The 10,632-nt window shown below is 36.1% G+C and overlaps 1 protein-coding gene across 1 annotated transcript; it reads left to right on the top strand.

Moving 5' to 3' along the window:
- Positions 1-1,055: 1,055 nt before the first annotated feature.
- On the top strand, positions 1,056-9,393 carry SYT4 (synaptotagmin 4). The gene is made up of 4 exons (XM_010208031.2): positions 1,056-1,110; positions 3,854-4,668; positions 6,196-6,316; positions 9,072-9,393. The coding sequence occupies exons 1-4, from the start codon at positions 1,077-1,079 to the stop codon at positions 9,377-9,379; spliced, it is 1,278 nt and encodes a 425-aa protein (XP_010206333.1). The 5' UTR covers positions 1,056-1,076; the 3' UTR covers positions 9,380-9,393.
- The last annotated feature ends 1,239 nt before the right edge of the window (positions 9,394-10,632 follow it).

Below are 10,632 nucleotides of genomic sequence, written 5' to 3'. Positions count from 1 at the left end.
CAGGAAAGTCAGGAAGATTTCCAAAGTGAGGACTGAGTAAACTAGGTGGGGGCAGATGCTGGGAAGAAGCAGAGAGGAAGAACAGGGAGATGACACATCAGGAGCCTGCATTATTCAAATGCACTGAGTGTATCACATCAGTCATAGGAAAAATGTATGCTTTGCAACTGAAGGCAAGGTGTCAGGACCATCTGAGTTGGCATCTCCTTCACATAGATGTAGCCTGTCTATCTAGCTGATAGATAAGTAAGCAAATAAATAAACCTTATCCCAGCAAAACAGACACACCCATGTCTTACACAAGGTACACTGAATCACAGACATTAACATTTCTCTGTGTCCGAAGGAGGGTGGGAGATCATATCCTGCATCAAGATAGTTAATCGATGAGTGCATATTCAATCCCCAGAAGGCATGGGGCGGGGGGAGGGCGTGGGTGGGGAGGGGGAGATGCAGAGAGAGGGGTGTAAGGGACTGAAGGAGAGAGAGAGACAGAAAGAGGGAAGGGAAGGAGGGTGTGGTGGTTGGTGAAGGGGGAGGGGAGGTGGGAAAGGTGCTGATTTCAGCCCTGTAGCGTCAGGATTGCGTCAATTTGGGTTTCAACCACGTCTTCAATCTCCGAGCGGAGCTACTCAGAAGAGCCAAAACAGGAAGGGAGTTGCAAATCAGTGTGCAAAGGGGAGGACTGAGGCTTCCCCTCCCCCTCTCCTTCAGTCCCGTCGCAGCCTCCTTCCCCACTCTAGTGTCTCCGGGTTTTGGGTTTGTTTTTTTTGTTGTTTTCTTTCTTTCTTTCTTTCTTTCTTTCTTTCTTTCTTTCTTTCTTTCTTTCTTTCTTTCTTTCTTTTAAGAACTACTCTGGAAAAGACAGCTGTCCGGGCTCTGTGAGTGCAGAGAGCCGTAAGGACAACAGAGCAGCTGTTTCGGTGCTCCGGGCAGGTCGCTTGGCACCCGGGGAGGCGACTCCCGCGCCCCAGACAGCGGCTCCCGCAGAGCGGACGGCATCTCCAGCACCGCGGACAGCGGCTGCAGCACCGCGGACAGCCGCTCCAGCACCGCGGACAGCGCACGCCGGCAACATGGCTCCGATCACCGCCAGCCGCCAGCAGTTCGGTAAGCGCGTCCCGGCCCTAACTCCCCGTCCGAGGGGCCAGGGGCTGATCCCCTCCTCCGGAGAAGTGCACAGCCTCTGCTGAGCCTCCCCTAGCCTCCCAGCACTCAGCTTGTTGGGAGAAACCTGCTTTCCCCTTGTTCTCTTCTAGCTCAGAAGTTATGTGAATTTCCTTTCTTTCCTTTTCTCTCTCTTCCTTCCTTCTTATCCAGTCCCCACCCCTGGTAAAGGACTGAGAAAGGTGGAGAGATTTGTATAGGTGTGTTTTTGCATGAGAAATGTTTAGGGTTGCTTTCTCTTCCTTTATTAAAGTAGCATGACTTCAGAGTTAAATGATGTAAATGCATCCTGTGCCACAGAGAAAAAAGCTAGTCTTGGAATAATTGTCATTCCTGTTTTTCTTTTAGAGAAGGACTTGTTAACCACTAGTTAAAGTAAAAGTAATGGTGTTTCTGGGAAGATGAGTATACAGTATCTTAATGTTTTTAGCTAAACAACCTGAATCTTAATTAATATGGGTTCATCGAGAATAACAATAATAATGAACTTTTAAGTTTTGTCATTTTTATGCACTTTATGAGGTATGATTAACTATGATAACAGAAGTTTCAGAAACAGTCATATATGTACACTTAGAAAATAGACAAATAAATAGCTTTACTCCGAAAAGCAGTAAGTAGGAATGTTTCTGAACTCTACAAATATTGACTCTAGCTTAGATTATGTTTGCTTTAATAGTGCTTTAATTCAAGGAACATTCCATTAACTTAAGTGAAGTGACTCCAGATTTATACCTCGTAACTGAAATAATAACTTCTTCCAGAATCAATAGGTGATGTTTCCTCCTAATGCATTGCCTTGAATACTGATTGATTTACATTGCAACAATAATTAGAAATTGAAATTACAACATAAGTAGTTGTACACATAAAAATATTTTAGTTACCATTTTACTTTCTTCCGTACCCCACCCACCTGATGTGTCTAACCACACTTGTGACATCATACTTATCTAATTATTTATTTAAGAAAGATAATTAATATTTTAAACACCATATTGAATTTACTGCTGCTTTCAGTAGTTATAGAATTAAAATGTAACATAACATCCATTCCTATAAAAGTCATCTCACGATAAACTACTTTAAATATGCAAATCATTTTTAAAAGCTATTAAAGTATTATAATTAGTTTTCAATTACTCCCTGCTTTCTGCCTTTATACCATGTATGTTTAAATATCTGTGGCTCAGAGAATTCTTGACACTCAGAGTCACATACATGACTTTGAAAAAATACTTTTTGTCTATGTGTATCATTTTCAGTCCCTTCATAAAGTTCTTACAATTAAGTATGTAGACTGATACAGCTTGTAGGCAAAAGGAAAGTGACATGAATATTGTCAGACGAAATTAATAACCAGATCAAATCCTACTTGTGCTGGAACATTATGCCCTACTTTGCTTTTCTAGTATTGTGGATTTTTTAAAATTGTAACACTAAAAGCAAAGGTATAGTGGCAGCATATCTATCTGCACAGGTTTTACCTGGATGAACCTGATTTAGCAATACATAGAGGAGTATAGCTTTGCTTTTCTCATCCACAACAATCTGGTAATCGCTTGCAATAGAAACAGAACTGTTACAAAATTACCTTTATGCATAAACAATGAAATTCCTTTAATATTGTATTGGTCTTCCATTGTTGCAGGGAATAAAGATTAAGCTCTGATTGATACATTGTGGGAAGTTTAAACTCAGTAATGTTACTTATGGGTGATATTGGATTTCCAATTAGTTGTGCTCATTTGCCCCTTCAATGCATCTCCTGAAGGACTAATTGTACTCTACATGTAACCAACATATCTACACGATGATTGAGGTTGTAACACTTGTTCAGTTTTGTCTTTATTCAGCTTAAATATAGAATTCATATTAAGGTAGAAGAGAACTATGCTTTAATGTCTTTCTTATACATTCCTAAGAAGTAGGGACATTCCCACAAACTCCCCATAACTGTGATTCATAATGTCTCAAATGTAAAGCTAGACTTTGTCAATGATCACTGAGTAATTTTTTCAAATTTGAACTCACATATGATTTCCAAAGTCACATCCATCTGGCAAAGACACTTGGTAGATATTTCTAAATTTTCTGGATAGACTTCCTCCTGTAAAGTATTAAAAATCCTGTTGAAACTTCTGAGTGTTATAGCCTCCAATTAAACTCAGTTCTTTCAAGAGAGATCTCCAAACAATTATGGGATCAGACCAGGAGAAAATCAGTTAATTTGGTATACAAAGTATGAAGAGCAGATGATGTATCTGTAAGTAATGTATATTTCAGGATCTGAGTTATCTAACCATCAAAGCTACATAAACTCAAAGCTGAAACCCTCTGAGAGATGATATTATTCACATACAAACTCAGAAATTACACACAGAGGGATGAGATAGTCAAGGAATTACTAATGGTTATTACTATTAGAATGGGAATAGTATTTTCCTCCCAAACACTTTGTGTATGGAAAAATACTGAGATAACAAGTGTCTGAGTATGGGACTACAGATTCATGCCTGCAGGTGGCGAGCAATATGTACAATGCAAAGCACTTTCAGTCTGTCGATCCTGCTGCTATTACCATGCCATTATCAGTTTGTTTTACTAAATTATTACTTTATCAAATATCACACAGAGTCCAAGGAATTGATCCTTATTTGCTTGTTGCTATTTATTTGATTTGCAGATGAAATTCCTACAGTGGTTGGGATCTTTAGTGCATTTGGCCTTGTCTTCTCTGTCTCCCTGTTTGCTTGGATCTGCTGCCAACGTAAATCTTCCAAATCCAATAAGACCCCTCCATACAAGTTTGTCCATGTTCTGAAGGGGGTCGATATTTACCCAGAGAATCTTAACAGTAAGAAGAAGTTTGGAGCAGATGACAAAAGTGAAGCAAAGAACAAATCAGCAGTGCCAAAGAATTCTCTCCATCTTGACCTGGAGAAGAGAGATCTAAATGGCAACTTCCCCAAAACAACCCCTAAAAACCAGAGCTCTCCAGATCCTGAAAATTTGTCTCCTAATCATTTTTCAGAAAGGAAGAAGGATTCAGTATCCCCTGATAGTTTAAAATCCATGGCTTCCCTGTCCTCTGAAGATAAACAAGATAAGCTAGGAACTCTCTTTTTCTCCTTAGAGTATAACTTTGAGAAAAAGGCATTTGTAGTGAACATCAAAGAAGCACGTGGGCTGCCAGCAATGGATGAACAATCAATGACTTCTGATCCCTATATCAAAATGACAATCCTGCCTGAGAAGAAGCACAAAGTGAAAACCAGAGTGCTGAGAAAAACCTTAGATCCAGCTTTTGATGAGACTTTCACGTTTTATGGGATCCCATATAGCCAAATTCAAGACTTAACACTCCACTTTATGATCTTGAGCTTTGACAGGTTTTCCAGAGATGATGTCATTGGAGAAGTGCTCATTCCCCTCGCAGGAACTGAACTGTCTGAAGGAAGGCTGCTAATGGACAGAGAGATCATCAAAAGAAATGTTAGGGTAACATATTTTCTATTTAAACTTTGAAAGTGTTGTACTTGTGCTAGCTATGATTCTTCTGTAATGCCACTAACATCTTGGAAAGAAAAGGGAACAATCTCATCAAGCAAATCATTGAGATGATTTCGTAATGACAGTATGAGGAAGCAATTAAAGAAATGTAATAAAAGAACATTACAATAAGCAAGCTGTAAGAAATTGCTAACATCTTAAACTCTACTTGCTTATTCTGCTTGTCTGATAGGTTTGAGTGGACCCTTTTACATTACGTCAAGAGGCTTCAATTTACATTCATTTGTTTTAAAAGACTAGAATGCAAAAAGTTTGTACTTTTTTTCCTTTTCTTCCTCTTCTTTTCTGTCTGAAATAATTCTTAAAGCTTTTTGAAGTCAATGTAAGTCTTTCACTTCATCTACATAAGGTTTATAGCACATTATTAGAGGATGCAGGTAGTCTTTAGTTAAGGAATTGAAATCTCTTAAAGATGTTGTTGATGCAGTAGTATCTTCTGGCACTTCAGTGCTGTTACTAACTTCTCTCTCAAGAACTGTGACACAGGTGACAGCTTTACTAAGGATAGTAAGACATGAGAGATGAGCCAAAGACTTGCTGAAGTGAATGGCAAAACAGGCTGACTTCACTGGGATAAAAATATTTCATTCTGTGTTGTTTCATTCCAAAACATAGAAATGGTTTACAACTATCACAGCTGAAACACAGAAATACACATATATCACACACACTACTAAGTGTGTGTGATACTAAGGAACTGGAATGTGTATTGACTTTCAGTTTGATTGTTTCTAAAGAGTAAGCATGCTGCCAAATCAAAGAAATGCCTAGCAGGCAATATACCTATAACTAATAGTTATTTTGCAATTCTATCAGTATGTTACAACTACAACTGTGCCACTGATATTTTGTTGATAATTTATTGGGTTTTCCAGTTTATAAGGTACTATTTATGCCTGTTTCCCTTGCCTTCCTCCTTTCTGTGAAGTAAACTACTCCTACAAATTCACATATAATAATCATGGAGAAAGCTTTTGATCTTATCTTTATTTCATGTCTATTATATTACTCTACAAAGTATCAGGGATGAAATTTCACTAACGGTTTGAATCCTTCCTATTTCAAAGCAGTTTACTGAGAGGGTTTTTTTAATTTACCTTTAGTAAATTATTTTTCAACATATGTTTACAGAATTTTGTTTTGCTTAACATAATTTTTATTCACTGATTTTTTCTCTCAAGATGTAGGATTTCATTTCTAATCTCTGAAGCCAAAGATGTCATGTCAATCTACATTTTCAACTATTACTTGTTTTTGTTAAATCATAAAAAGAGTTATGTAACTATAGTAGATGGAAATCATATTTGCAACATAGCTCCAGAAGTTGTATCCTTTTACATCATTTCAGATCACATAGCTGTGTGAAATTTTGTAAAACTTAATTTTTATTTAGAACATATTCAGTACAATTGCTGATAAATTGTCTTATTTCTTTGTTTTGTTTCATTTCCTCAGAAATCATCTGGGCGTGGAGAATTATTGATCTCTCTCTGTTATCAGTCTACAACAAACACTCTCACTGTGGTTGTCTTAAAAGCCAGACACCTACCTAAATCTGATGTGTCAGGATTATCAGGTAATGGTTTTACTAATGAATATAAAACAAACAGACAGAAGACAGTTAAAATATGACATTGCAATGGCTAAAAATATCCCATAAATGCAGAAATGGTGTCACTATTATTTGCAGGCTATTCATTTTCTTCATATCTAGATCAATGTTTTATGTTTCAGAGTATGTACTTTACAAATTAGTTCTTCAATCAGGTTAAAAAAAACATGACATCTGTTAGCAGTGGAAATCAATGAGTTTTGGGATAGTCTTGAACACAACTCGTCTGCCATAATTATGGGATGTTGTTTGCAGATACTAAATACTTTCATGACCAAAAAACCAGTTTATTTATAGAAGATCAGTATTGAGTTAGATCTTTATATGATTTATTTGAGCTTAAAACGAAGAAAAGCAATCATTTACATCTGTGCTACATTTACCCACTGAGCACTAATAATTATTTGGCAAGGTAAAAAAGTGAACTATGCCAATGCTGGAAGCAGGTTGTAACATAAAACCCATGCTTTATCACGAGCTTGGGCTGCACTGAGAAGGATCAGCTTTTGTATTCCTTTCTCCTGATCTTTTACCATTTTTCCATTCAGTGGAAGCTACTTTGAAGCCAATAGAAGAATTCCACTTAGATGCACATAAATGATAGATAACATAATAGAACAAAATTTAATGGACAGTGTACTAAGGGTAATTCAGTCACACAAGAAGAGCAATACACAACAAAGAACTATACAAATAGTTCTGTTCTCCTGTTGATTCTCTATAGAACCGACACTCTTTCATTTCAGAGGACTTTTTTAAAAGAAGCAGAAGAAGTACTTTGGGAGCCACTGAGTTGTGAATATTACAGCCTATAATATACTTTCTATTTTTCATGCAAAGAAATGCTGCAATGTACCTAAAAATTTAACCCATCCTGTATCCAGGATGAAAGCTATAGATAACTCCTATTTAAATGGTGAATTTCCATTGGAACCTTCCTTCTGGTCACAATTTTATTCATATATCAGAAAGTATATAAATGGAGCCCAAGAGCTTACTCCACCATAAGATATCATATGCACTTTTAGTAGCCAACCCCAAAGTGGGATCATGGGGGTTTCTTGAAGACACCAGGTCAGTAGGCTGATGTCAAGAGACTTAAGTCTGGCTGAGGTTCACCCTGGCAGGAAATTAATTTGAAAATAAAATCCATCCTAGTCTCAGCAGCTATCTCGATGCTACAGCACATCCAAACTACACAATTTATTATACACCTTATAAGTAAAGCTATGAATTTTGTTCACTTTCTATGCTTCTTTCAGTACAACTTTGCTAACTGTAATAGGAATATAATACTTCTAAGAGATAGAAACAGCCACACAACACCTAGACATTAAGTTCAGTTACAGTGTTCATGAGGAGGCCATATTCAATAAACATTTGGGGGTCAGTAACATACTGCACTGACAGTACTGCCATTTCATCTGCAACATTTTTACTCAGAAACTGTTCTAGTCACATAACTTAATTGGTTTCCTTGTTCATTGTTGTTGAGGTTTCCTAAGAGACTTAATAAAATCAAGAATATTCTAGCCTTATCTAGGAATTAGACAGAGTTAACAGTCAAATTATGCCTTTTAAACACAAATTAACAGCAGCGTGAATCCACTGATGGATATTGATTTTGATATTTTTAATACCTTTTTTTTTAATTACATTCAAACTTGTTTTTAAAATTTTTATTATGATGATAGAGGAGAGAGGTGGTTTGTATTCCATCATACCTTACTCCTCTTAAACTGTTGTCAGTCTGAAGAAATAAAAACCTTTTTGTCATCCAGCTACTTCAGTCTCGTAATTTTTGTATAACATTTCTAAATAGGGTTCAGTTTTAAGTTTACTTTTTTAAAAAACTATTCAACTATTCCAGATTTTTAGTAAATGTTTGTTTACATAGACTGCCTTATTTGACTGAGTTCAGTAGAAAGGATTCTGTATTGCATGTTTACACCATGAGAATTTCAAAATAGAGTCATGTTTGCACCAAAATGGATGCCAAGGGACTTCAAAGGGATGATTTTTGAAGTGTTCTCTAGAATTCTTCAGAAGGAAGACATATAGCCATTGTTTACTGCAGTAACAAAGGACTCTTAATAATTACAAGGAACACAAGCACTCAAAGTTGGTTCACAGATAAAAGTATGCATATTTTATCTTCTGTTATTCAACAGAAGTACAGCACAGATATAAAGTTAAGTGTGTATCTTAACAACAAATATACCCTTACACTTAAAGCTTAGGATGAAATTTGTCCTGTAAAAATTGGTGGAAGAGGTTTAACCAAGCTAATTGACTTTGGTAGAAGCACAACGGGAATTTATCACATCCATTGTCTCAACACAAGCTTATTCTCTCCTCGCAGAGGCTTTTCTTTGCATGAGTTTTATTAATGTTAACGATTATCCCCCACTGGAGGAATGTGTGAAATACAGATTTTTTTACACATAAATATGTGATTGTACACATTTGCCAGAGTCCATTTTGTATATTTTAGACCACCTTTGAGATGTTGTTAGAGTTAATGAACAACCAGGCAGGATTTATCTCATGAGATGTAAATACAAAAATAGAATGAGGTTAATTATCTGTAATAACTTTAAATATCTTCTCATTTTGATGTAATTATCTTGATAAGTTAAGAACTTACTGTTAACTAGATCAAGGAATTTCTAAACAACACTGTCCAACTTCTGACCTCTACTCTTTCTTTTCATTGCAGACCCCTATGTCAAAGTGAACCTGTACCATGCTAAGAAGAGAATTTCTAAAAAGAAAACCCATGTGAAGAAATGCACCCCAAATGCAGTGTTCAATGAATTGTTTGTTTTTGACATTCCTTGTGAGGGTCTTGATGATATCAGCATTGAATTTTTGGTTTTAGATTCAGATAGGGGGTCAAGGAATGAGGTCATTGGTCGGTTAACCTTGGGATCTTCAGCAGAAGGAACAGGTGGAGAGCATTGGAAAGAAATCTGTGAATATCCTAGGAGACAAATTGCCAAATGGCACATGTTGTGTGATGGTTAGCAACTTAAAGAGGGATTGGAACTTGAAAAACTATATATATTTCCATAGGCAAGGAGCAGTTTTCTTTCTTTGCTATATATAATTACAAGCTTTTAACTACAGGACTTTTTTGGGGGGTGTGGGGATAAAAACTGGATTGAATTATCAAAACAGAAGGTAATTAAATTTTGACAGCAAATAAAAGAATTTCTGTTTCATTACACTTTAATATAATTAGATTAGATTCATATTCTTCTCCAATTTCAACAGCCTGAAACTTCTGAGGCACCGTAAACTTCACTAAGTACAGAATATGTTTTAGGAAATAATCACTTGAAACCTTATTAATACGATTATACAGAAGATGGTAACCTCATTAAAATACATCTGTAGATTCAAAAAAACCCCACCTGTGGCTTTCCTGGGAAGGCATTCAGTCTGTAAAAGCCATGGGGAATGAGAGTGGGTAGGAGGGGAATTCCTTCTGTCCCTTCAACAAAAACCTTCTTTTATGAAAATTCAATCACTGTTTGCAAGTTTTGATTACTTATACTTTGATCATCCCAAAGACTGAAGAGACTTTCAGCGATTTGCTTTATATGTCGCATCATGTGCAGCTAGTTCTTTTATGTGTGGAAATCCTGTATAATTATTTACACTTGGATTTTTTAGTATGTATATATCTAACTTGTTTTATTACTGTGTCTGAAATAGACACATTCTACAAATTGTTTAGCAAGTTCACATATATTGTTTTGCTAAAAGGGCTCCTTTACGGGTGACTGTACATGTTACAGTATCGCTAGAGTTTGGGATTAGATATGGCTTGCATTTTTTTCCTCTAATAAAGATAACACGTTAAGCATTTCAAGCCATTGGAAAAAACATATAGGATATTACAGTCAATGAACTTTCATCAATTCCATTTTAAGTCATTCAGTAAAGTTTAAAGAAGACTATTTTCTTCTTTTGTTACATTACAGAATAAACAAAATAGTGAAACAGAGAACAAAACTTTTTCTGTTTGACTTCCTGAACTGTGACTGATATCATTACAGTCAGTAAGACTATTTTCAACACACAAATTTTAAAGCATTTTTAAATTTTTGCAGGATAGAAAACCAAGATCACAGTATAATTTATTATATTACGTTAGACAAACTACTTTAAAAGATTATTCAGATTAGATGCATTCATGTCCATTATTGATTGTACTGCAAATTAGTGATGGTAAGAGAAAACAACACCCTGATTTTGTGTTAGTGTGACATATG

This window comes from Colius striatus, chromosome Z, assembly GCF_028858725.1.
Source record: "Colius striatus isolate bColStr4 chromosome Z, bColStr4.1.hap1, whole genome shotgun sequence".
Lineage (NCBI taxonomy): Eukaryota > Metazoa > Chordata > Aves > Coliiformes > Coliidae > Colius > Colius striatus.
Note: the sequence above shows the minus strand (reverse complement) of the source record. Positions and strands in the feature narration are given on the sequence as shown.

Excerpts from the sequence above, each read along its gene's own strand:
- SYT4 (XM_010208031.2), top strand. The coding sequence starts at position 1,077 with ATGGCTCCGATCACCGCCAGCCGCCAGCAGTTCG. Across the intron at positions 4,669-6,195 it reads TCATCAAAAGAAATGTTAGG|AAATCATCTGGGCGTGGAGA; the intron begins GTAACATATTTT and ends TCATTTCCTCAG. Across the intron at positions 6,317-9,071 it reads TGATGTGTCAGGATTATCAG|ACCCCTATGTCAAAGTGAAC; the intron begins GTAATGGTTTTA and ends TTTTCATTGCAG.